At 52.8% G+C, this 25,097-nt stretch overlaps 10 protein-coding genes across 10 annotated transcripts; 6 read left to right on the forward strand and 4 right to left on the reverse strand.

Moving 5' to 3' along the window:
• Nucleotides 1–4,114: 4,114 nt before the first annotated feature.
• On the forward strand, nucleotides 4,115–7,889 carry BKA58DRAFT_310892 (ras guanine-nucleotide exchange protein Cdc25p; the record flags this gene model as incomplete). Its single annotated transcript, XM_046167312.1, has 2 exons — nucleotides 4,115–4,693; nucleotides 4,758–7,889. The coding sequence occupies 2 exons, from the start codon at nucleotides 4,115–4,117 to the stop codon at nucleotides 7,887–7,889; spliced, it is 3,711 nt and encodes a 1,236-aa protein (XP_046027479.1).
• A 629-nt stretch (nucleotides 7,890–8,518) lies between these two features.
• Nucleotides 8,519–9,312, forward strand: BKA58DRAFT_379952 (uncharacterized protein). Its single transcript, XM_046169859.1, has one exon. It carries the CDS (start codon nucleotides 8,726–8,728, stop codon nucleotides 9,170–9,172), a length of 447 nt encoding a protein of 148 aa, XP_046027480.1. The 5' UTR covers nucleotides 8,519–8,725; the 3' UTR covers nucleotides 9,173–9,312.
• A 208-nt stretch (nucleotides 9,313–9,520) lies between these two features.
• BKA58DRAFT_437486 (Intradiol ring-cleavage dioxygenase) lies at nucleotides 9,521–11,042 on the reverse strand (the record flags this gene model as incomplete). The annotated part of the gene is made up of 3 exons (XM_046173497.1): nucleotides 9,521–10,225; nucleotides 10,295–10,749; nucleotides 10,802–11,042. The coding sequence occupies 3 exons, from the start codon at nucleotides 11,040–11,042 to the stop codon at nucleotides 9,521–9,523; spliced, it is 1,401 nt and encodes a 466-aa protein (XP_046027481.1).
• A 1,384-nt stretch (nucleotides 11,043–12,426) lies between these two features.
• On the reverse strand, nucleotides 12,427–13,945 carry BKA58DRAFT_311487 (ammonium transporter AmtB-like domain-containing protein; the record flags this gene model as incomplete). Its single annotated transcript, XM_046167334.1, has 4 exons — nucleotides 12,427–12,538; nucleotides 12,588–13,420; nucleotides 13,477–13,811; nucleotides 13,861–13,945. 4 exons carry the CDS (start codon nucleotides 13,943–13,945, stop codon nucleotides 12,427–12,429), a joined length of 1,365 nt encoding a protein of 454 aa, XP_046027482.1.
• A 465-nt stretch (nucleotides 13,946–14,410) lies between these two features.
• BKA58DRAFT_123278 (putative methyltransferase-domain-containing protein) lies at nucleotides 14,411–15,432 on the forward strand. The gene is made up of 2 exons (XM_046164204.1): nucleotides 14,411–15,200; nucleotides 15,245–15,432. Exons 1-2 carry the CDS (start codon nucleotides 14,539–14,541, stop codon nucleotides 15,270–15,272), a joined length of 690 nt encoding a protein of 229 aa, XP_046027483.1. The 5' UTR covers nucleotides 14,411–14,538; the 3' UTR covers nucleotides 15,273–15,432.
• A 598-nt stretch (nucleotides 15,433–16,030) lies between these two features.
• BKA58DRAFT_123280 (uncharacterized protein) lies at nucleotides 16,031–17,190 on the forward strand. The gene is made up of 2 exons (XM_046164205.1): nucleotides 16,031–16,487; nucleotides 16,541–17,190. Exons 1-2 carry the CDS (start codon nucleotides 16,297–16,299, stop codon nucleotides 17,124–17,126), a joined length of 777 nt encoding a protein of 258 aa, XP_046027484.1. The 5' UTR covers nucleotides 16,031–16,296; the 3' UTR covers nucleotides 17,127–17,190.
• On the reverse strand, nucleotides 17,191–18,216 carry BKA58DRAFT_123259 (uncharacterized protein). Its single transcript, XM_046164203.1, has one exon. The coding sequence runs from the start codon at nucleotides 18,170–18,172 to the stop codon at nucleotides 17,255–17,257; it is 918 nt and encodes a 305-aa protein (XP_046027485.1). The 5' UTR covers nucleotides 18,173–18,216; the 3' UTR covers nucleotides 17,191–17,254.
• Nucleotides 18,217–18,414: 198 nt separating this feature from the next.
• Nucleotides 18,415–19,927, forward strand: BKA58DRAFT_310869 (methionine aminopeptidase 2-like protein; the record flags this gene model as incomplete). Its single annotated transcript, XM_046167310.1, has 4 exons — nucleotides 18,415–18,454; nucleotides 18,501–19,513; nucleotides 19,566–19,814; nucleotides 19,871–19,927. 4 exons carry the CDS (start codon nucleotides 18,415–18,417, stop codon nucleotides 19,925–19,927), a joined length of 1,359 nt encoding a protein of 452 aa, XP_046027486.1.
• A 266-nt stretch (nucleotides 19,928–20,193) lies between these two features.
• BKA58DRAFT_123421 (eukaryotic porin/Tom40) lies at nucleotides 20,194–21,679 on the reverse strand. The gene is made up of 5 exons (XM_046164206.1): nucleotides 21,524–21,679; nucleotides 21,426–21,459; nucleotides 21,288–21,376; nucleotides 20,535–21,236; nucleotides 20,194–20,484 (listed from the first exon to the last, which is right to left on the reverse strand). The coding sequence occupies exons 1-5, from the start codon at nucleotides 21,605–21,607 to the stop codon at nucleotides 20,335–20,337; spliced, it is 1,059 nt and encodes a 352-aa protein (XP_046027487.1). The 5' UTR covers nucleotides 21,608–21,679; the 3' UTR covers nucleotides 20,194–20,334.
• A 727-nt stretch (nucleotides 21,680–22,406) lies between these two features.
• BKA58DRAFT_123497 (chorismate synthase) lies at nucleotides 22,407–24,036 on the forward strand. Its single transcript, XM_046164207.1, has 3 exons — nucleotides 22,407–22,669; nucleotides 22,719–23,080; nucleotides 23,129–24,036. The coding sequence occupies exons 1-3, from the start codon at nucleotides 22,635–22,637 to the stop codon at nucleotides 23,962–23,964; spliced, it is 1,233 nt and encodes a 410-aa protein (XP_046027488.1). The 5' UTR covers nucleotides 22,407–22,634; the 3' UTR covers nucleotides 23,965–24,036.
• The last annotated feature ends 1,061 nt before the right edge of the window (nucleotides 24,037–25,097 follow it).

The following is a 25,097-nucleotide window of genomic DNA, read 5'->3' on the forward strand; positions in this document are numbered from 1 at the left end:
CTGGGTGAGGCTGACAGTGGGCGCATCGCACTCGCTATCGCTTGGCTTCCTAAATTTCCCTCCGCTGGTAAGTTTCCAGGTGGTATTTCAGGTGGTATTTCAGGCACTTGGCGTCGCCTCATGCCGCAGAGTCATGTGTACTTGACGTTGCATACACCTACTTTGGACACAGATGCCCAAATTAGCGGACTTGCGCGCAACACGACGCCGTCGGTTGTGGCCTTGCAGCTGTTTTGCGCCGTCAGCCGTAGGTATGGGCAGTACCACAAAATGTGTCCGTTGGTAAACGGGTACCGATCGATCGCTCGTTTGTGCAGACGGGGCAACCATAACCGTCATATTGATAGCTCGCCTGAATATGCTTCAGAGCTGTGCCACCTCGTGTTCATGTAGACCACGCCGCAGAGGCGCATTCAACATCATTCACATGACGTCCGCAGTCCTTCCAAAGGGACAATAGTCACAACCGAGCCTCGGTAATGCTGCATCGGAGATATGTCCGGTCTGCAAATGGATCCGCGATACTGGGTCGGTGCTGCATTTCACATGTGGCTTGTGGTCCGGGCTTGGAGGCTGAGAGAGGATTTGCGGCGCAGCCGTGAGGCCTGTGACAGAGACTTAGCTCACATCCATGGATGGACAGTAAAGTCCAATGACGACATTGTCGGCCATCCTACAAGAGAGCAAGCAGATTTGCCATGACATCGTATCAAGACTACTATACTGGGCTCGTTGTGTTGGTTCGTGCATTGCCAGTGCAAAGTCGGCGATCTGGCTGCCGGCAGCTAACGCATTCCCGCGGTCGGGAGGTCGGAAAGTTTGGTGACCAAGCTACAGCCCTTAGCTTGCTATGCTGGAGCTGTTCAGTGGCATGTTTATCATGAAAATCCGACTGAGAGAAGGGCCGAGCTGTTGAGTAGTTCGGAGAGCGACCTACGCGGGGGCATCAAAATGATGAAACACCTCTCTACGCCGTCTGCACGCTACCCCCATAAATAGGATTTCAAGATTGTTTCCACAAGAACTGCGCCTGTACCAAGAACCACTTGTGCTTGAGGGTGAGATGTATGGCCTTCGACGTCGATCTCTCGACCTAGGCTTCTCTTTGGGTCTCGTGCGACAATGGGGGATTTCCAGAATGACGATCAACAAAGCTGTACCGTATGTTGAGATAGCCCAAAGGCTAAGCACGATCGAGTTCTCAATAACGCATCTTGACTCACACCCTCACGGCTGGCTTCCGTCCGCTGTCACCGCGTATCCTCCAAACTCTGGCAGGGTCCGTCGCGCACGGGAGTGTCGTGAACCGAATGACGGCGTTCTCGTCGTTGGCACTGTTCTTGGGAACGTCTACTAGCAACTTGCCTGGCTAAATGGGGTTGGCGGTATGTTACCTTCCGCCGCTTTCAATAGTCGCTCCGCCAGTGCTAGTCCCACGCCTTGATTGTTGTGACAGCAAGTTCGCAATGGCTTCTGTTCGTCACTTTGCCCCCATTGTATGCTGTAGTTGAGCGCACGACGATTCTACCATACTGCATTGTAAAACATCATAGTCAGCCGTGATGACTTGGGGTTTGATATTGGAAAAACAAACTACTAGCGTCCGTACTGTGGATGGAGAGCTCACGGCCCGCTTGCAGCTACTTTAGGAAGGTGAGATGTAGATCAAAGTCTCTTTAGGCATGAAAGTCGAAGAGCCAGCCGCTTCTGAGCACATCAACAGGGGTGGAGAATTCGATTGCGGATTTTCACCAAAGGATCGGCGTCGGGATTGGGCGCATCTTCATTGTGACGATGCGGAGATGCTAAAAGAGACTCACAGAGTGTCTGGCCGGGTCTAACCGTAGTAGGTTGCTCGATAGGACAGTCGCTCAACAGTGGGGAGTGGGGGTTTGGACTAAGCCTGGGACAATTGGCCGGTCAGGGCGTTCAAGAGCGTACACTGGAGTTCTAGGAGAATATAGTAGTCTTTGGAGGACATCATATCTTAGAGTGCCATTCGCAGCGGTGCTGCGCAGATTGATGAAGATGCACCATTGAAGCGATACTTTGAGGATGCACGCCGTTCAGAAGTTGAGGTCCACACGCTGTCCGTCATCAGGTTCAGACGTGGTCGTAAAACGCTCGTCGTCAAGTTGAAGTCGCTTCACCGCTGGATCCTAGCAAAGTATATTGCTGTTGACCAAGGTCTAATTGGTAATGGGAGGCGTGAACAGATGGTATATGTGGTGATGCTTAAGACGTGGAAGGGAATAACGACAGGGATATGTCTAGGCAGTTCAATGCTTTGCAAACCGGCATGTGATACTCGGTAGGGATGCTGTCGTCAGGTCGGCGTTCATAACTGCAGGATGTGCAGAATCGTCACAGTTGCAGATCCATTGCTGCAAGTGGGGGTAGGGCGGGTCGTCGTCTCGATCCCACGACAGCCGGCAGGAGGCCCATATCGAAGATGACGTTTGGCGGGCGGGCATTATTGTATGGCCATTCGCTTTCGCGTGGTTGATTATGCTCAGCATGGTAGACGGATAGCAAACGGTATAGGCCCGAATTAATTTTGCGGCGTCCCGACCGTTCGGGGGATTCAGACGGAGGCCTGCAGTGGTGCAGGCGTACGAAGAGCAATGTCGAGATATTCACGCATGCGGCCAATAGGACGGACTGCGGAGGATGCAGAAGAAAATTGAGCTAGGATGATTCAACTTGATTGGGAGCGAGGCACTTGAGCCGGGGAAGATGAGCCGGCAGAAGCTGCCAAGCCGAGTTAGAGGCGGCGCAAACAGAGAGCTGATCTTTGCCGTATGCAGGTCTCGAGTCTGCGACCGGGGAGAAGGTTCGCGGTGGGTCGACAAGCCTGATGCTGCAGGTCCTGGCTCGCGTCCGCGCGCGCCCGCGTGCTTTGCGGGTACTGTATGTTGTTATGCTTTGATTGCACCCAGCGTACTCCTATGAGGGCTGCGGCTTCGCTGCTTGTTCGAGGCGCCAAACGGTAGCGTCGAGGAACATTGAGGAGGACTTTGCCAGCCTATGAGCAGGCAGCGGCGATGGCGAAGACAGGCAGCTCCTGTTCCCGTCGTCTTTCCGTGGGCGGATCGGCTGGGTGAATGCAGCCAGTGCACGGTATCTCAACATGACGAGCGGGCAGGGGAGAAATGCCGGGGACAGGCACTGGCTTGGCTGGCTGCACGGTCGATGGTCTCGCCGCCGCGATTAAGGATGCCTGCGGGCTATAGTCGAGGTTGGGAGCAAGCCGCATCCCACACGCACCAACGCTCCGTTAGCCCTGGCCCAACATCCCTGCATCGACTGACAGAAGGCCCCTGTCCTGTTCACACGAAGCTTTTCTCGAGTAGGCGGGCGGTAGGATCCTCCATCGGGATGTGATAATAACAGGACCAGCCGGCCATTGTGGAGAAGGGCAATGTTCCTGTCGTTCGACTGCATCTCGGTCGCCTATCCCCAACCCACCTGACCTGCTGGCAGCGCGTCTGTTTTCCTTTTGGTCGCTCTTTCCTTCGCTTGGGCCGCGACTTCCTCACGAACCGTTGGAAGCCACAACCCCACGCTCCCCTGCAGTGGCAGGCACGACCCTTGTGCGCCTCTAGGTCTTTGCTGCTCTGCTATTGCCATTACAAGACAGTGGCCCATCCCCCAGCTGCAGCCCCTCCTTCCAGTTAGCTCCCGAGTCTTCACTCTCAAACATCTGCACACTTCCACGAGAGACAGACCGTGTCTGAGCTTCTCCTTGCTACTGTCTTTGTGTAACGGAAACGACGCCCGTCCCAGCTTTCGCGGCAAACACCTCGACGACAGGCCCATCCGCCGGCCTCGCATCCGCTTTGGGTTATCTGTCACCTGCTTCACACTACCGCGCTAGCTATCGTCACGTCGGGTATGTCAGTCTCCGTTTGTCGTGTGGTAGTTGCCTCAGCACATTATTAACTTGCAGACAGCCGAGCAAAGCAATCGGTATACGCCACAACTCGAAGAACGTCAAGTATTGCGCCACGCCGATTGACTCTCGTTGTGTACCATCTACCAAATGCTGCCCAATTAGCGTACTATCGCCGGAGCATTCTACTCTAAAATTTCGTCCACCTTTCGCTCTTCCGCCATGGAGTCCTTTGAGCAAGAAGAGATGGATAAGCGATCGAGCGCACTGGTGGCGCCACTGAACATTCACAAGTCGCCCGGGAGGTCGCGCTCGCGAGCCTTTGGCCACAGTCGTCAATCCTCATCGAGAGGAACACTCTCCAGCCGATCGCAATCGCAAATATCGCCACCTCTGACCCCGAAGACTTCGAGTGAAGCCATGGCGCTGCAGCAGCAACAACATCCGCAACCTGTATTCCACAACTACCTCCGTGCGTTCTACCATTACAGCCCGAGTACGACAGTGTCGTCCTCAACCGACGAGTCGTCCATCACCGTCGCCATCAATCAAGGCGATGTAATCCTCGTGCACTCTGTTCATCCCAATGGCTGGGCCGATGGAACATTATTGGCCTCAGGGGCCCGCGGATGGCTGCCCACCAACTACTGCGAACCCTACGACAACCCCATCATACGGAATCTTTTGACCGCGTTAACATATTTGTGGGATCTGGTCCGCGACGGAGAGAATGGCGATCTCGGTGCCTTCTCAAGACAAGACTACGTCAAGGGCATGATTGTTGGCGTCCGCCTCTTCCTTGTAAGTGAAGCTTGTGGGGGCGGTATTAGAGCATCTTTGTGGACCGATTACTGACCCCAAACAGGAACGTACTGAGTGCTTGCAGAAGGATTCACGCCTCATCCTCACACACGTAAGTCTACGGCGCATGCGGAAAGCTCTCTTAGGAGATCTTTCCACACTCGTCAAGACAGCTAAGACCTTGCAAGAAGCCCTACAGTCGAACGAGCTGCAGGTGCCTGTTTTCGAACACATGGACGAACTTGTGTTCAAATCCTTCAAGTTGGTGACTCGGGCCGTGCGTTTCCTTGACATCTGGACGACAGACGCAGTGGCGCTGTCACTTTTCGAGCTTGGCGACGCGAGTAGTCATCGGCCACTCACCCCGCCGTCCGACTCGGTCGATGCTGCTGTGGAACCACAAGCAATATCAGCCCCCTCGGGCGAGAACAGGCTTTCAGCGAACGGATGCGACTCTTCGGTTGCGCAGGGTACACAATCGGCGCACGACGACTGGTACACCACTGCTCAGCCGCAGAGGAACCTGAACCGCCTATCAGTTGCATTTTCGTTGCCCTCGGAAACAGATTCTCTTCAATCACCAATACTCCCCTCTCATTCCTCAGTACAGTCGAAACGTATCTCCATGACACATCGCTTGTCGTACACCGGTAAATCAGCGAGTGCACGCAAAGGAAACCTGGCCACCGAGAGGCTGAACGCCGCGCACGACGCTTTCCTGGGCTACATTGGTTCCTTTATTGGGTTGCACCTGCAATCACGGTCCTCGGAAGAGCTTGCTCAGATCACCCAGCACTCTGTGATAGCGTGCCGCCAACTTCTCAAAGTTGTCGAAGAAGTATGGGAACGAGACTCGCGCCGATCCGAACAACTGGAAGAAGCACGAGACACCATGTACACCCGTTTGACTGAACTAGTACAAGCGACCAAGGACATGTTCATCAATGCCGACGCTGACGTTGAAGAGGTGGTAGCGCCTGAAGCTGGAAAGCAGATCGTGGCTGCCGCTACAAGCTGTGTTCGCTCTGCTGGTGATTGCGTCACCAAGGCTAGGGTTGTGATCGAGAGGATTGGCGATTTCGAGTTCGAAGCCGAACCTGCTGGTCTCGGGCTCTCGGATACGATCTTCCAAGAACCCGACGAAGACAACCAGGCGTCCACAGCTAGGTCCGCATCGCCTAAGCCTACAGAAACCGTCCTGGAGACCAACAAACCACTACCCGCTACGCCAGTTGAGGAACACGAAATGCCTCCACCACTAGTCATCTCAGAGTCAAAGCCACTACCCGAGGTGCCGCAACCATCACCACTCGAGACCAACAGGCTTAGCCTTCAGCCTTCGTCCCAGCCCATCATCGTCGAGAGCCCAACTGCAGTATCGTTCAGGTCGTCCCGGTCATCATTGCCTCCTCTCAATGCGGTGCCTACGCCGGTTCTGGCTCCGCCCCATGCGTCTGATTCCGTCGACAGTCCCTTGAGCACGACTCAGGGAAGTTTTGCCGGTTCGACCAAAACTGACAGCGTCCACGTTTCAGTAAACGATGGGAGCAGCACCTACTTCAGTGCACAAGGCGATTCTGCAAGCATTCTTTCCCACACGTCCACGCGTGCCACTACCCCAGATCATTCGCCTACGAAGAAAGAGAGTTGTCAAACCCTGATCAGCAGCTTTGGCAGCTCCTCTGAGCTCCGGTCTCTAGCAAGCGAAGATGTCGCTGCTGGCGAAGAGCACTTGTTGGAGACCACCTATGTCCATGAATTGATCTACAACAAAGAGGGCCAAATTTCTGGCGGTTCCCTCCCAGCGCTTGTAGAGCAGCTGACTACTTTCGAATCCACCCCAGATGTCGTCTTTGTCAACGCGTTCTATCTGACGTTCCGCCTCTTCACCACGCCACTCGACCTCGCGCAATGCCTGATCGACCGTTTTGACTACATCGGCAACAGTCAGACCGTCGGTGTGCCGGTGCGTCTTCGTGTCTACAATGTGTTCAAGGGTTGGCTGGAAAGCCATTGGTGTGGCGAGAGCGATGCTGTTGCTCTAGGCGTCATCCTCGCGTTCGCCACCGGAAAGCTCAGGGCTGCTATGCCTGCTGCTGGCAAAAGACTTGCCGAGCTTACTTCCAAGGTAACGGAAGTAAGGGCCGGGGCTCTTGTACCTCGATTGGTATCATCGCTCAGTCAGACAGGTGCTTCAAACCCTGCGTTCACTCTTGCGGACAGCAATGTGCCGTCGACAATTGTGACTAAGAGCCAACTCAACGCTCTGCGAGGTAGCAAAGAGGGCAGAACGCAATGCAGCATCTTGGACTTTGATCCTTTAGAACTTGCCAGGCAATTTACCATCATCGAGTCAAGGCTCTTCTGTGCCATCCAACCCGAAGAGCTTCTTGCCCTGGAATGGACCAAGAAAAAAAACTCGAAGGCTCGTAACGTCAAAGCAATGTCAACGCTTTCGACCGACCTGGCAAATCTAGTTGCCGACACCATTCTGCAGCTCGAGGACGCAAAGAAGCGTGCTGTTGTTATCAAGCAATGGGTCAAAGTTGCGGCCAAATGCTTGGAGCTCAACAATTACGATTCGTTAATGGCCATCATCTGCTCACTCAACTCATCCATGGTCATGCGTCTCAAACGTACATGGGAGATTGTATCCACGAAAACGAAGGCTCGCCTAGATGAACTGAAGGCGATTACCGACGTAGGTCGTAATTATGCTGTCCTCCGACAGCGTCTGCACAACCACGTCGCGCCATGCATTCCTTTCGTCGGTATCTACCTTACCGATCTTACGTTTATCGACGTCGGCAATGGCACCACACGGCAGCTCCCTGGAGACTCCGGTTCTGACAGCGTCTCTGTCATCAACTTCGACAAACACATGAAGACAGCCAAGATCATCGGCCAGCTCCAATCATTCCAAGTTCCTTACCGTCTGGCTGCCATACCAGAAATGCAGGACTGGATGGAGAGCCAAATCCAGCGAATGCATGCAAGTGACCAGGCCAACGTGCAAAGCTATTATCGCCGATCGCTGCTTCTTGAGCCGCGTGAGGCTCAACACTCTACGAGGGGCTCACCCTCCATCGACAACAGTGCACAAAGCACCTTTTCAGCAGAGAGCCGAACCAATTCGAAAGACAAGTTCGAGTTTCTCAACTTCAATTTCTCGACTGCGAACCTGAAGGGTTCATAGACATGTGTACTGCGCTTCATTGCGCCTTTCTTCATCGACCGCCTCTGGATTGCGCCTGGTCACCGACATATCCTAATGTTTGCGTTTACACTGCATCTATTCTTGTCCTTTATGTCACGGACACTTACGATACCAATGCCCGAGTTCCTTGTGTTTGTTCTATACCACTTCAGCGATTTCTATTCCGGGTGGGCTCATTTGTATTCCGCATACTCTGCAAAGGCAGATCACAGGTATCTGCGCAACATTTCATACTTTTTGCATACCCATTGGGGCTTTTGGAAGCCTGTATTAATCGGGTCTTTGGCGTTGGGAAGAGCAAAGAAGTCGCTATTACAGCAAAGGGTGTGTTGCTGCGATTAGCGGTTAAAAGTATTACAAGATGAGTACTGGAAGACAAAAGATGTTCTTTCGTACCCATGGAACCACGAACTGAGCCGTCCACCTGACTGCAGCTCTCTGAATCAAAGAAATTCTCAAATTAACTACCATCTATTTGCATTGTGACAAACAAACATCGAATGATATCCGGGGCCTCAGAAGGAAGAACCTGATCTTCAGTCCTTGCCGCGAGGCCACACCATGTTTTTTGTTACAGGAATCTAATATAAGAGACAGTGCATATGATGATTGTGTGGCAGAGCTAGAGCACATCGTCGCAGATCAACAATGGCTGCTGCTGCTTTAGGGTGGGATTTCCATGTGGGGTTAACGCTAGCGATTACAGCAACCCTTCCACCCCTCCATTTCCATCCGCTCGCATCGCATAACTGCATCGATACCCTCTCCTCTCTCCACAACTATACTAACCCACGCCATACTGTACGCACACGCCGATGACTACGATGACCACCCGAGACCTCTTAATCGATGTCCGCTCCCCAGCCGAATTCTCGACCGGCTACCTTACCTCCGACATCGCACCCACCGTAAACATTGAATACCAGATTATCGATCAACTACCCGAAATCTACGCAGCGAAAGGCGTAAGCGTGGGAAAGGACGATCGAATCACGTTGTATTGTCGGAGTGGAAGACGCTCAGGTATTGCGTTGGGAAGGTTGAGAGAGATGGGGTTCAAGAGCGTAAGAGATATTGGAGGTTTCGAGGAGGCGAGAAAGGTGTTGGATCGCGAACAGATTCAAAGGCAGTTGGACGCCGAGCTAGAGAAGAGCATGTTGCATACCGCTAAAGACGCAGGGGGTGGTGAGGATCCGAAGAAGCACGTTAGGTTCAAGAGCTTTGGCGCGTTGGTCGACGGATTGAAGGCACTCGAAGATTGAGATGCTCAAGTTCAGATGATGCGATTGAATATGCAGGTGTATGAAGCGCATGCGCGCCTGTCAATGCTCACCGCTGAGCTTCCGCTCAATCATTGCGCAGAGCATCGACACGAGGAAGACCGGAGTCCAGGGCACAATGGTAGTGAATCAATTTTGTTCAGTGTTATAAAATATACAGGTAAAGACATTCCCCCCCAAATGAGTGGCTGAAGTTGGCTTCCCCCCCAGTTGCAAAACCTAGCATCGTCCGAAATACCGATGCTAACCCACCATTTAGCCCTACACACACCGTGTTTCTACTCTTCACGCTTTCTTCGGACCACCCTGATCTGTCTTGTAAGAGACACATCAGTAGTGCCCCTCTGCCGGGATATCGTGTTGACTCCACTTGTTCTGACCATGAGATTGGCCCTTCTGACCCCTACCATGTCCATGTACAATCTGGGGACCGTTAGAAGGTACTACACCGGACGGACGGGCTTTCGAGGGCCTGCCGAATGCGGAGGTGCTAGGGGTAATCTCGCTGGTAACCGAGGACGCAGCGGAGGAGACGATAGCGATGTTCGTAGACGATGCTGCAGTGACGCTTGTACCCGACTCTATAGCACTTCCCGATGGCATGGCACCGGTAGGCATGGCGGTGCCAGAAGGCATAGCGCCAGAAGGAGGAGCACCACCCGGGCCACCACCCATACCAGAGTTTTCATTCTCGACGCCACCTTCGTCAGTCCAGTACGCCGCTGGGGTGATGTTGTAAGCGCTGGTGGAGTCCATGCCAAATGCCAGCCAACCAAAAAGACCCTCTGAGATGTCGTCGCCGAGCATGACGTACTCTACGAATGGGTCAACATCCGCAGCTTCCTCCGCAAGAATAGAATCATCGGCATTCGAAGTGATTTCCTGTTCATTGCTGGCGTACGGCTCTACAGTATCCGCGAGTGTGATGAGATCTTGGTCGAAGAACATCTGGCCCACGTGTGTGATGTGGCCGCCTGAGAGGGTCGAGTTGGCGTTTACGGTCGCGTTGAGTCTAGACATGACGTGGATGTGCGTCTAAAACATCGTCTCGAGTTAGTACCTGTTCACTAAGAGGAAGTGTGGTAGAAACCTGTGAGTACTTACAGCACGTCCAGTGTAATGGCCTGGGAAGACAGTTTGAAACGAAACGACGCCATTCTTGTCACTCTGCTGGATACCACGCAACGCCGTGTTCTGCAAGTTCGACTCGTCGTCCTCGCCAACTCCGTTGCCTTGCGCTACAACACCAGAGTATACGCCGGTAGCATTACAGTGCCACATCTCGAGGAAAGCCTGAGGTACAGGCTCACACGTGTTCACGTCGATGATCTGGATATCCAGTGTCATGGGGATGCCCTCCTGGCCCTCGGTAACATCCTCACGCACGAGTTCGCCTTCGACCCAGTAAGGGCCTTGGGTCACCTCGGGTGTAAGGACGCAGGAGTTGTTTCCTGCAAAGAGGGTAGCGGGATCAGTGTCGGTGGTAATGCCAGTCATGTTTGACTTGTGATCAGTAGCGAGCACGGTATCGAGGTCGCGGATCCGGAGGTACGGTTTCTCTGCGCAACTTATCAGTGTCCAGCCATCAGAGTATTATTGAGGGGATTGTACCTTGGGCGATATCCCGCTTGGCTCGAAGCTTTTCTACCATGGCACTGCGACGAGCGTGCATGGTGAGATCGTTACCACGCGCTTTCAGTGTATCGGCGCAGTGAGCGAGAGACCGCTTGTTGTTCGCGAGGTAGGCTCTTCGCTCAGCAACCTCCTGCGCATGTTCTGCAGCGCTCTGGCCTGGATGAGCGAGAGAGCTCTGAGCAAGGAGGGCGATGTTGAGAAGAGCGGTGAGCTTCATGGTGGACAGGTGCTTGATAGATTGAGAGGCCAAAGAGAAGAGATGGTGATGAAGGTCCGTATTGCTGTCGACCATGAGCTTTATATCCATCACCCGGACGCCTCGATATCAAGTCCAGATCGCGATGCCTGCAGGGGAAACGAAACAGACGCATGGTGCTCGCCCCCCTACCCTTGCTTTGAGTCCTAGGCCCACTGTCCTGCATGTTTCTCTTCTACCTACGCGAGTCGTCACAAGCATACGCAACACATTGTGTTGTTGCTGAGTGTCCTCAGTCTTGGCGAAATGATGGTTTCGAAGCTTATCTGGAAGCAGGCGGGTAGCCACGCACGCTTAGACTTGCCGCTGAAAGCTTCATCTGTGTTGGTCGGATTAGATGTTGAACTCCACGCTGTAAGGTGGCCATATTGCTACACATCCTCGTTATCGACATGATAATCTATGGATGCACATGCATCTATGCTCTATAAAGATTTCTCAGTGTCAGGCAGCTGTGTATGGCCTGTGTGTTCTTTCAACACCTCTCCCAACCTCTCATCTCCACAATCGGTATCAAGATGCCGAGCGTCAACGTTACTCTTCAACCCTAGAACGGTTTTCTTTGCTAAGCCCTGTTCATTTCAATTACGCAGTGTGTGATTGGAGGCTTACGTGGCTGTCTATGTTGTACTGGGAAGTGCCGTAATGTCTAGGGCGTGTACTCAAGTACGATGCTAACCGATCTTGAGAGGCAGTGGATCCCAAAGGTTACAGTCTAGTCTCTAAAGCTCTTTGGCACCCATCTAGATTGGTTGTGCTGCTACTGACGTGCCTTACGTATGTGCGGGCCGAGAATCGCTAGCTTCCTCCGAAAAAGACGCGTAGACATGTCTTGGCAAGCAATTTCATCCAACTTCACCACACTTTGAGGTCAAGCCCGCTTCCGGAGTATTACCTATCCAGATTGTGATTTTAGCATGGCCAATAGGAGTTTGGGTGATTATGCGTGTGATCGGTTTGATCCACGGCATGTTCCAGGAACGACGCTTGGTGAATTGTGCGGATGCTTGCGTAAGTGTGCTAGGAGGCTTAGATGGGGGACGAAGACGCGATTAAAGCTAAGCGTTTTAAATCGGTGCTTACCCTGTGCACTCAAAGCTTAGGGCGATAGATGCTAGGATGCAAATGTGGAAGCGTGGGCTCGCTACGTAAACTTGAAGGGAGTTACGAATGTGAATACAATGACCCTGTACTACGTCAATAGACTTTTGGTTGGTTTCTGGTTGGTTTCGAAAGAGTAGTATTGGCGTAGTCGAGATGTTGAATCGACGCGTCTTGCTGTGTCTGTTCTCTACACCGCTACACAACCAGTTCGCATCTTTGCAGACTGTGAAGTTCCCATCTATCATTCGAGATGTAGTTCACCTTCGCGGTCGGCATAGGGATAATACTTCTGCGTTTCGGTCCACATCGTTTCTTCATCCATCTGGCTTGCATCTAGGCCCGCAATAATGTCCCTGATCATCTGTTAGCACAACATTTCCAATCGCCGTCAACATGACCTACTTGTCTTCAGCTAACACTTCGAAGCCCGGTACGCAGTCAATAAGTGCGTACATGACATAGCTTCCGACAAACGACCATGTGAACCCGACGAGAGCCTCCACAATCTGAACACCGAGCTGCCGTACGTTCCCGTCGAAAAACACCCCACCAACGATTTCTGTGACTCCATCATACCCAGCGACTTCTTTCCGGGCAAAACAGCCAGTCGATATTGTTGCTAAGATGCCACCAAGGCAGTGTGTCGCAAAGGTGTCGCCGTGATCAACCCATCTCCAGTGCCGAGCGAAGTTGCTGAACTTGATGCGAAGCGCTTGGCGACAAAACAGTGCACCAAGCACCCCGAAGAAGAAGGCTGTTGGTAAATCGATGAAACCTGCCGAAGGTGTGATCATAATGAGTCCAGAGATGGCGCCCATGAAGCATGAGTCTAGACTCCAGCGCCCGACTTCCACATATGTATAGAGCATCCATGTGAGCGCCCCACTGGCAGCACAGAGGTTCGTGACACACAAGGCCATCACTGACTTGAAGTTGAACGCTAGAGTGGTGCCAGCGTCAAAAGCGAGCCATGAGCCCCATATGCTAATCATCGCAAGAAGTTGGCATAAAGAATTGACCGGCCGGTGGATGACTAGATGCGCTGGTGTACGGGTCGAGGACTTGCGCGAGCGGAACAAAGGATATGAAAGGTATACGGAAATCGCCGTTGCTGTTGCTCCGGAATTGATGTGTACGGGCGTACCACCTGCGAAATCTAGAACGCCTAGGTCCATAAGGAAACCTCCACCCCAGACCATGTGAGCTAACGGGTTATATATTAAGGTAGACCAAAGCTATCATTTGTCAGTCAAGCTCACAGGTATGCCGTTGTTCTACAGGTAGGACTCACAAATATGAGTGGTATCAATGGCAGTATTCTCCCTCTCTCACATGCGCCGCCAACCGCAATGGCACAGACTGTGGCCTGGAATACTAATTGGAAGAAGCTGAATAGCACTGCTGGAATGGTACCAACAGGCTCTGCTAGCACATTTTTGTGAAAAGCGTACTTGAAATCTCCAAAGATAGCTCCTCCCTCTCCGTATGTCAAGGTGTATCCAATGAGGAACCATTGTATCGAGCAGACGATCACTGCTAGGATAGCTGGCATGACTGCTGCTAGGGAATTGGAGCGTGTAGTGTAACCTGAATAAGCTATGCCTACAGCTGGAATGATACCCCAGCCTTGATAAGATCAGCCAATATAAGGAATAGTCATGGAAGCTATACATACAGAAGACCGAACAAACAAGCACAAAGAGTGTATCAGTCCGGTCGCAAGCTTCCCAGGCCTGCAGGACCTCGGTAGGCAAGCCCATAGTGTGGGTTCTCATTAGAAGTTCGGTATCGAGGTCGATCAGCTTGCTATTACAGTGTATATAGAGATGTAGGTAACGAGTATGAGGCTCTGTAGCGGGGAAGATGTGGGCAAGGGTTTAAGCTGCAGCAGGTACAAGCAAGCCGCCTCGGCTGAGCGTATCCTGTTCCCGGTGTCCGCCTCCCTTCCCTTCCCAAGTGCCCAGCATTGAGGCGCTTGATAGGCAGCATGTGCAGACGCCATTGGCTTGACCAGGAGATCGTGTCGATCGCTGCGCGACGATAAGATAAGGAAGGCTCTCCAAGGTCAATAACAGGAAAGCCGGGTGAAAGGTGCATTAGCCGAAACCATGTTTAACACCACTTTCTGCTGCTCGTGACTTCGTGACATGCTTTTGCGGCGCGTCATACGCGAACATGGTGTTTTAACAATTCGATGGAGTGCAGGCACCAGATGTCGATGAAGTGTCACAAAGGCCTCGATCGCTGCCCGCGGCGGAGCTTTCCTACATCCGGTAACGCTAATGCCATTTTGAGCCTACGCAGAGGCACATCTCACGAATTGTGACCACGATTCCTGATTAACCTGCCAAAGATGTCGGATAGCGAAGAAAACGACTTTTTCGGTGTCAGTCAGGACCTCGTTCCTCCCGCGCCTATCAAACCCGCGGGCGCTTCCGAGATAGATTTTGACGGCCTACTGTCACCCCCACTCAAACTACATGAGGACCTGAAAAACGGCTGCGGCGGTCAACTATGGCCGGCCGGTATGGTACTGAGCAAATACATGCTGCGAAATCATCGAGAGGATGTCGCAGGTAAAGAGATAGTCGAGCTTGGTGCCGGAGGCGGGCTCGTCGGGTTGGCGGTCGCGATAGGATGCAAAGTCAACACCACGTTACATATCACGGATCAAGAGCAGATGTTCGAACTCATGAAGCGCAACATCACACTGAACGCTCTGGAGTCTCGTGTCAGCGCTTCAATATACGACTGGGGAGAGCCGACGCCGTCACAACTACCAGCACACCCGGACATCATCCTGGCAGCAGATTGTGTATATTTCGAGCCTGCTTTTCCGTTGCTGCAAAAGACCCTGCAAGACTTGATTGGCGACAATACTGTGTGCTATTTCTGCTTCAAGAGGAGAAGACGGGCGGATCTGACGTTCATGAAGACGGCGCGGAAAATGTTCAGCGTGCAGGAGGTGAACGATGACCCTGATAAGGAGGTATACTCGAGGGAAAAGCTGTTTCTGTAAGTGCAAAAACTCTCTGATGGGCCACGGCTAACACGTGCAGTTATCGCATAACGAAGAAGACGAGTTGATGGAAGGTCAATGTTATGGTGGGCTAGCATCTGAATAGATGATTGGCTGCGAGTCACGACGTTCAGTGTAGGTCCATGGGCCAAGTGTCGCAAACTCTGGTAGCTTCGTCTAATAGCCAAACCACCGATCCATTGCAGCTTTAGCCGTATTTTACAATTCGTCTTCAGGCTTTCAATGCTGGGAGAGACGGCATCTTATTGGCCCATGAAGCTCCGTTATTGTCTGTCTAATGTTCGTACCCCTTCATTAATGTAGACTGCATAATAAAGGAGTAGGAACATAGGAGGGTAGGAAAGTGGGAAGGCGAGATTATAGGAAGATGAAAAGGTGGGAAGGTAGGGGAGCAACGAGCGCGGGTAGGAGCTCTGTTACTATGTTATTGAAGGCGAACTTATACGCTCGATCTCCATCCATTTCAGCTTTGTTCACGAGCTGTCACTACTATTTTTTCTTCACATCTTCTGCACTAATACTACTGTGTCTATTCTAGCCTGTGCAGGTCTTAGTATTTGAGTATGCAGGTTATCCTGTTTCTACAAAGTGGAACTGTGGTTGGGCGTCTTCGTACCATGGAGCAACAATCGTACGCCAGAGCGCCAAAGTGCAGAGGTTTCACCCCCGAGGAGGCGGATTTATATTATCTGTACAAGACGTTCGCTTGCGAGAACACGAATGCTACTAGAGAAGACATGCATCCGTTGTTCCAGCAAGCTCAGTGGCTGAACTTGAGCTCCAAGAACTACCAGCGCTTGATACCTGCTCTGATAGTTGTCACGCAGCTTACGAGGCAAGCATGCTCACTGTCTTTCCACAACCATATCCTTCATGGGGAACTCAAGTATCTTGTGGAGAAGCGAAAGTATTATCTTGCTTCATTAGCATACGAGACACTCAAATTCGCCCACTTGATGACGACTGAAACGCTTGATATCACCCTGCCAAAATACCTGAGGCTCGAGTTCGATGAACTTGGCGAAGATGGGCGCCAATACGATGCCCGAACCTGGTTTGGCACATCAGTGAATGCTTCCGAGGCTATATACCGTCCACGGGTCAAGCTCGATACTCATCACTTCTACGCACTCCATCACGTTGTCAATTATGGGTCTTCGTTACGATCAAGAGGCGATCTTCCTGAGGATCGCTATCATTATCTGCCACGAAGTCGCCCACGCTATCTGGTATCATCGCAGTAGCATCGAGAATCTACCTTCGTAAGTCGTCATCTGAACAAGTTTGTGGAATATTGCCGCTAATAAGTCTGTAGACCCACGACTACCCATAACGAGCCTCTTTATCAGTTGGTTGACATCAGTCCCGAACTAGGGGATGCTTGGGAGCGTTATATCTTCGGCGGCAACATCTGGACTATCGACTATCCGGGCAAGATCACTACGTATTACTACCAGTTGGATGCAACAACGGGTCGCAGCGATGATAAGACGCGTATTATAGTACCGCGTTGGTGGGTACACATCTTCTTCCTCCAGCCGATATGGACCCACTTCAGTCGACTACATCACCAGGGGCTACTGCGACTGCCGACGGAGCTCGAAAGCGGGTGCGCATTCCGGAAGCATTCACCAGAACCGAGCATGAACTGGACCATATACACTCAAGGCGCTGAGCAGGAGCAAGCTTGCATGATGACGCGTTCGGTGCCATACTTGTTATGGAACCTTTTAAGGCCTGCTCTAGAACGCCTAGAGAATTGCAATAAATTCGAAGACGGATGGGAACGCCCGAGCGAATCGAAACAAAATCGGAAAGAATATGAGGAGATGTGCAGGTCGCTAGTAGATCAAGCCGCTGCATCTCATACAAGAACGAAACCAAACATGTCTGTTTTGTAGCCTGCATTAGAGTAGAAACAGTAGATCAAAGAATGTAGCGTTCATGCTGGCCTCTAAATTCTCTGCGGACATGATTGATCTTCGTATTGATTTCTCCGCCAGCAATTGATAGTGATTACACCCCCAGCTCAGGCGCTCTCTTTAGTTTTACGTGGGTGGGACTCATGCCGGCTCTCGAAAAATTTGGCCGTAACCCCGATCATGGCGATAACAGCAGAAACGGCGAGAAAGTTGACAACCATGTTGCCCTTTTCCCACTCCTCCTCTACCTTGATGCCTCTATGCAGCTTCTTCCGCCTAGCCCAAATGTGGTCATTGACATTGTCCTGCGTTTCTTTATGCCTGATGTCATCGAAGTGCGGGACTTGATTCCCTTGTTTCTGCTGACCAGGGCCAAACCCACCCCATTCACCGTATGATTCTTGACCAGCATGCTTGGAAGCCTCCCCATTTTCCTGTGCGTTGGAATATGCGTATTCAGCTCGCTTCGCACCGTGACGTCCATAGCCACCGGCCTTGTAGAATGAGGGTGGTGGCCCTCGGAAGGTACTGCGCTTCTTGTTCAGCCCGCTGGCCGGCCTTGAGCCATATGCAGCGGAACTGTAACTCCCTTGCGGATATTCACTCCCGCTCGTTCCCCAGCGCGATTGTCGTTGCGAGTGCTCTAGTTGCGCATCGTATTGCGCACGCTTCTCTGGTACAGAGAGAATATGGTATGCTTCGCTTATTGCGACGAAACGTGTGGAGGCTTCAGGGTCGTTGCGGTTATGGTCCGGGTGATTTTTCTTTGAGAGCGTATAGAACTGGCGCTTGATCTCAGAAGCAGACGCCGCCGAAGTGAGGTGTAGCGTCTCGTAATGATTGACTAGGGCGTCGGCGTATCGTGGAGCTGCAGCATGGAAAGGAGAGACTTGTATGCGCCGCTGAAGAGCGGGACCCGTGCGACGGAGACATGAGTGACAGATGTATAGCGAGGATATGCGCGACAGCCGAGAAGTCGACGTTTGAGCGATTGATCGCAGTAAGCTAGATGGGCGGGGTGGCATTGCCCATTACCAATATCCGAAAGTGAGGGTGCCCATGCAGAAACATAAGTTTGGGTGAATGTTCGGCGCGCATGGAGGACGTCATCGCCAAGCTCGCGAGGCTAAGACAAGCATGGCCTAGCTTTGGAACCCAGTCAGTGGGCGACACTCCACCGGCGTCAGTTAGCGGGGCGTTTCGAGACGCTCGTAAATTTCGAGATTGTCCACAAGGCACCCACTACTGCACTCTCGACACGGCCAACATGGCGGCCAAGGTAGCGGACGAAGTCGCCAACATGAAGTGTATGGAAACGCTACTTCTCGCGTTACATCGCCTAACAGCGTACAGTGGACGACACCAACGGCAAACCAACAAACGGCACAACAGAGAACGGCGAAAAGCCAACAGGCGACGCGGATCACGAAGACTCAGACGATGACAACGAGGCCGAAGATGGAGCACCAGAAACCGGCGAAGGCGCTGCGAAAAAGAAGAAGAAGAGGAAGCCCAGAAAGAAGAAGAAGGCTGGCGCAGCAGGCGGCGCAGGAGGGCCCAAGGTGCAGACATCACCGCCACGAGTTCGCATCGATGAGCTGTTCCCCAACGACTCGTACCCTGAGGGCGAAATACAAGAATACGTCAACGAGAACGCGTACCGGACCACCGACGAAGAGAAGCGCCACCTCGACCGCATGAACAATGACTTCCTCACCGAATACCGCAAAGGCTCAGAGATTCACCGTCAAGTTCGACAATGGGCTCAGAACTGGATCAAGCCGGGCATGTCGCTTACTGAGATCGCTGAGGGTATCGAGGACTCGGTTCGCGCCTTGACAGGACACCAGGGTCTGGAGGATGGTGACGCGCAAATAGCAGGCATGGGGTTCCCGACTGGTCTGAGCATAAACCACTGTGCAGCGCATTATACCCCTAATGCGGGCAACAAAATGGTCATCAACTACGAGGATGTCATGAAGGTCGATTTTGGCGTACACATCAACGGACGTATTGTGGACAGCGCGTTCACCCTGACCTTCGACCCCGTATACGACAATCTCATCAACGCGTGTAAGGCTGCGACAAACGCCGGTATCAAGGAGGCCGGTATCGACGTCCGCATGAGCGATATTGGCGCTGCCATTCAGGAGGTCATGGAGAGCTACGAGGTGGAAATCAAGGGACAGATGCTGCCCGTCAAGTGCATAAGGAATCTGAACGGACACTCCATCGGACACTACACCATCCACGGCGGTAAGACTGTACCGATCGTCAAGGGCGGCGATCAAACAAAAATGGAAGAAGGAGAGACATTTGCTATCGAAACATTCGGCAGCACAGGAAAGGGATACGTTCGGGACGATGTAAGTCACTCGCCTACTAGTAAGCCTACTCTTGATCTAACAGGTACCCCAGATGGAGACATCACACTACGCCAAAAAGGCCGATGCACCCAAAGTCGCTCTCCGCGTTTCGTCAGCAAAGACACTCCTCAACTCCATCACCAAGAACTTCGGTACCCTGCCTTTCTGCAGGCGGTATCTTGATCGCATGGGCCATGACAAGTACCTCTTGGGTCTGAACAACCTGGTCAGCGCAGGTATTGTCGAGGCCTATCCCCCGCTGTGCGATATCAAGGGCAGTTATACAGCACAGAGTGAACACGTAAGTAGCCAAGCTCATTGGTCAACACTGCGAATGTGTTTGCTAACGCAAGACAGACATTCGTGCTTCGCCCCAACTGCAAGGAGATTCTTAGTCGCGGTGACGACTACTAAGTTCCAATTACACGTCAAACATGAAGCATTTGCAATTTCATAGTGACATGTGGCAACAATTACATCGAAGCTATGTGTTCCGGGCTTACGAAGCCTTTGCTTCATGACCACGACTGGGCATTGCATATACCGGAAATAACAATAAGTAAAAAAATACCATACCCGATTGATCAGCTTTCACTTGCCCTCCTCTTCTTTGAACGAACTACACATATTCACTGGAGCATATGAATTGGGGTCCAGAGTTCCAGTAAATTCTATTGAGACGAATCGTCGCACATACCCAAGGGGTCTGCTCCGTTCGCTCATCGGCACTAGATTGATATGATACTGCTTCGCGAGAACCAAAAGAATCTAAAAGCCAGCTCCTTCATCTCTTTTCCACAAACATGTCTTTTTCGAGGTGCTTAACCCTCGAAGGTGAAGCTGGTGCCGAGCTTGTGGCCGGCCTCGTTCAGCTTCTGGGTATCGAAAGAGCCACCAATACCGAAAGTCAGACCGCTGTTGACCTTGGTATTGTAGGCGAGGGAAGCAATGCCGAGGTTGTTGATCTTGGCCTGGATGGGATTAGTACAGACGCCCTCGTGCATGTCAGAGACCGTCATACCTTAGCGAAAGACGCAGGGTCAAGCTTGTACTTGGCGGCGAGCTCGAGACCAACGTTGTTGCCAGACTTTGAGTCCCAGACAGCGCGGGCACCAGCCTCGACAGCGGGGTTGACGCGCTGGTAGTACGAGGCGGTAAAAACGCTCAGGGAGTTGGTGGCAGTCACGGCAGCGTTGTAAAGAGGGGTGGTGTATCCGACAGCGGCGGAGTACTTGGTGATGGCAGCCTTCTGCACGTCGTAACCGACTTCACCACCAACGACCATGCCCTCGTGGCTAACGACAGCATCAGCGGTGGTGCCAATGGCGCCAGCAGCCGAGTAGTCGACGAAAGCACGGCCGTGGAAGGCAGGTTGCTTGAAGTGAAGGTTGACCTTCTGGCCCTTGTTGCCGGCAGCAGGGTTGAAGTTGGAAAGAATCTCAGTCTTCAAGCCGCTGGCAAAGGTGTCGTTGAGCTCAACCTTGGTGGCCAGCATGTTGGCGGTGTTCCATGACTGAGTGATGCTGATGCCTGCGTCGTCCGTTGTCAGCAGGTTGATTCCGTAGCCTGTCACCGAAGAGCCCCCCTTGCCGGGGGGCTGCTTCACGTGAAATATATAAGATTGAAAGTTGGAAGACGTATGAAGGGGTATGGAGAGGCTCGTGGAGCGGGGGAGAAAGGAACCGTGTGTCGTACCGTTGGAAAGCGACTTCTTGCCCTCGAGCTGGTGGACGCGTTAGCCATGGCGTTTTTCCGCGTACAACGGCGGGCTTACCGAGGAGGTGACGGGGCCATCGTGGGCAGAGGTTCCCTTGGCGGTGAAGTTGACACCGTTGGGGGCCTTGAGCTTGACCTCAAGGGCAGCTGTGGGCGCGTCAGTGGGCTGGCAGGCAGATCAATTGGAGTCGCGGACCTGCGGCAGTGTGGTAGAAGTCCTTGTTGATGAGCTGGAGGGCGGCTCTGTTAGCAATGGCGCCATGGGGAAGCTCGTCGCGGGGAGCCAAAACATACGTCGTTCGAGGCCTTGGCGATGTCGCTGAACGCCGGCGGCGGGAACTTGGGGATGATCTTCTCGACCTTGACGTACTCAGTCATGTTGGGCGGTTTGGTGGGGGATGTGATGGAGGAAGGAGGGGTGTTTGGGGCGTCGTGTTGCTGGCTGCAAGCAAAACTTCTTGAGAAGTCACGGCAGGGTCCGCGCTAGTAATCCCGGATGATCTTCGTGCCTGCCAGTTCACCCATTCTGCATTCCCCATCAGGCACTACCAAACTCTGTTCTCACCATGCTCGTCGACGTCGACTAGAGGCCCCTTCATCTTACTTGATACTAGCATGATGCGACTACCACTCCTGCCACTCCTGCCATCTGCCGCCCTCAATCATGGAACCCGTGTCCAGGCGCAGACGCCCTCGCGCGTGGCATCGTCTTGAGTTGTTCGGCCCACTCGCCCAAGCCCATGTGGTCGCCAGTCTTTCCCTGACCGGAAGCTTTGTACAGCGCAAGAACAGCGCATGTCATGTGGTGTGGGGTTGTCTGCCTGGGCGACAACGTTGACCCTGCAGGCACATCCTCATGACAATATAATCCAGTCACCATCCCAATGGCGAAGACAGCCCACCTACTTGCCATTTGTTACATGTCACCTTAAGGATCTGACCATGCAATTGAGGTGCTTGTATATGTAGGGAGTGGGATCTGGCCATGCTCGTTCGCATCGCCTGCAGAGATACCTTGGCGTCTGCACATTAGCTATCCACGCAAACTCTGAACAAATGACTTCCCTCACACAGCAATGTTAACCACAAAAGTTGCATGGCATTGCGTTGACAAACCGATGGGAGGGTGTCATCGTTGGGTCCATACCAGCCTTACCATCGGTGGCCGATCTCGGGTTCCCAGGCGGCTCTACTCCGCGCCCCGCTAAATAATTAAAACTCCTAGAGTGACTCTGACGTTGATTATTCTAGCGCACGCGTCTGGACTTGCAACAAGACCACAATTAAATCCGCATTCTCTTGACACGTAGACAGACCTTTGGATACACAGAGCACGCATCTCGTTGACTAGTCGCCGTTCACAAGGGAGCCGAATCCCCACAATCTCGCCAACACCACAACCACAATGTCTACCTTTGGCACGCACTTCAGGGTCACCACGTATGCATACGCGCCGTATAGCTGCCCGACGTCTACTGACCTGCTATAGCTATGGCGAATCCCATTGTCTTTCCGTCGGCGCCATTATCGACGGTTGCCCGCCGGGCATGGCTCTTACTGAGGATGACATCCAACCCCAGATGACGCGCCGCCGACCCGGCCAATCTGCCATCACTACCCCCCGCAATGAGAAGGACCGCGTAGAGATCCAGTCTGGCACAGAATTTGGTATCACACTGGGCACCCCGATTGGCATAAGGGTTATGAACGAGAACCAGCGCAAGCAAGACTACGGCAACAAGACGATGGACATGTACCCAAGACCGAGCCATGCCGACTGGACGTACCTGGAGAAGTACGGTGTCAAGGCTAGCTCAGGTGGCGGACGGAGTAGTGCACGAGAGACTATTGGTGGGCGAACTCCGGCTCAATTACCGTACAAATGCTAATCGAACCCAGGACGAGTAGCAGCGGGTGCGATAGCGGAGAAGTACCTGCGCGAAGCCTACGGTATCGAGATCATCGCATTCACCAACTCCATCGGAAACGAGTTCCTCTTCCCTCCCACACCCGAACACCCCACCGCATCCACGAACCCAGAATACCTCAAGCTGATCGACTCGATTACACGCGACAAGGTGGACGAGTATCTGCCTGTCAGGTGTCCGAGCGACGATGTCACTAAGCGTATGGAAGACTTGATCGCCAAGTACCGCGATGCGCAAGACAGCATAGGTGGCACTGTGACTTGTGTCATCAGAGGTTGCCCGACAGGGCTGGGAGAGCCATGCTTTGACAAGCTGGAGGCCAAGCTGGGACACGCTATGCTGTCGATTCCCGCAACCAAAGGGTTTGAAATCGGATCCGGTTTCGGAGGCGCACAACTACCAGGCTCAATTCACAATGACGCGTTCGTCAAAGCTCCTGCTGTCCCGGCAGGCGAAAATCCCGATGCAAGCAAGTACCGCTCAAAACCCAAGCTTACCACCAAGACCAACAACTCGGGCGGTATCCAGGGTGGTATCACCAACGGCGCGCCCATCTACTTCAACGTAGCTTTCAAGCCGGCAGCGACAATTGGACAGGCGCAGTCTACAGTCACATACGACCAAGAAGAAGGAGTGTTGGAGGCCAAGGGCAGGCACGATCCTTGTGTAGTCCCTCGTGCAGTGCCCATAGTAGAGATGATGGCTGCATTAGTCATTATGGATGCTGTACTGGCCCAGCAGGCGAGACAAGGCGCGAGGAGCTTGCTTCCACCGCTAAAGGGTGTCCAACCCGTCAATGGCGCTTGATAGGCCCGACGATGTAAGTCGGGTATAACGGGAGTTAGGGCGCCAGGGGCTGCAAGTGTACAACGTTTTTGCGCCGAGATGAATGAAAGTTATTAGACTTGATGTATAGATAAAAGTGCGACGAATCCACAAGGTCAGAGTTCTCAAAGGGGCTCAAAGGTCAGTTTGAATCGGTATACAGCAAGTTCAACAGCAAGAAGCAGTTCAGATGCTACCCATGATATAACAAACTTGCCCATAACTCTCGGCCGAGCTGACGGATTCGTCGGCGAGACGAATAGCCCACATGTAAGCCGACTGGGCAAAAGTGTAGGACTACATCTCGACCTTTGGTACATGCATCTTATCGGTAAACTGTAGGGTGATGGATGCGACTGTAGACTAGTCGAGACGTTCCGACAGAATGGTAAGAGGCACCGCCACCTGTTGATGTCTTTATCCATAGAGAGGCCGATGTTCTCCGGCAAGGACTTCCAGCCTCCCAACGGAAGACGGTGTGGGGGCTGCAAAGTCGCCACACCGTAAGAAGAGGGTGACCAGAGAACAGCTAGGATGCATCGGCAGCGGATGCTATCGGGCCTTCACCAAAAGTAAGAACCCTGGCTGTTGGAGATCCCTTCGCTTGCAGCCGCGAGCCAACATGACATAGGACACGCTCCGCGAACCCCTCTTCCTCCAGTCTATCTTCTTGCCTACAAGCAGCTCTTGTCAGTGTCGCTCTTTCTTGTCAGGCCGACATCGAGATTGCGCACAAGCATCCTTGCATCCATGTGACGATAGCCATGGCAAATCCGTCCAATGCTTGGTGCGCCATGCCGAAGCTAGTCGTTGATGCTGGTGGTGCTCCAGAAAACTCTGTCCTGTCGCAAGTTGATGCTGCGGTACCCGAACCCAGGCTCCACCGATAGATTCGTCCCAAGGGCGTTCTGACGTTGTTTCCGGCGTCGCTTCCATCTCCGCAAAGGCCGCTCGCGTCCGGATATGTCAGCTGACCCATACCATTCCGGGATCTCGATTCGAATTCCCACGTGCGGCACAACCTGTCGCACGCTATTCACCTGTTACAGCCCATCGGCTGCTGCAGTACGCGTCTAACTGCCAATCTAGATCTTGGACCAGGCCAATCGAGCCTC

Source organism: Alternaria rosae (assembly GCF_020736505.1).
Source record: "Alternaria rosae strain MPI-PUGE-AT-0040 chromosome Unknown BKA58scaffold_3, whole genome shotgun sequence".
Taxonomy (NCBI): Eukaryota; Fungi; Ascomycota; class Dothideomycetes; order Pleosporales; family Pleosporaceae; genus Alternaria; species Alternaria rosae.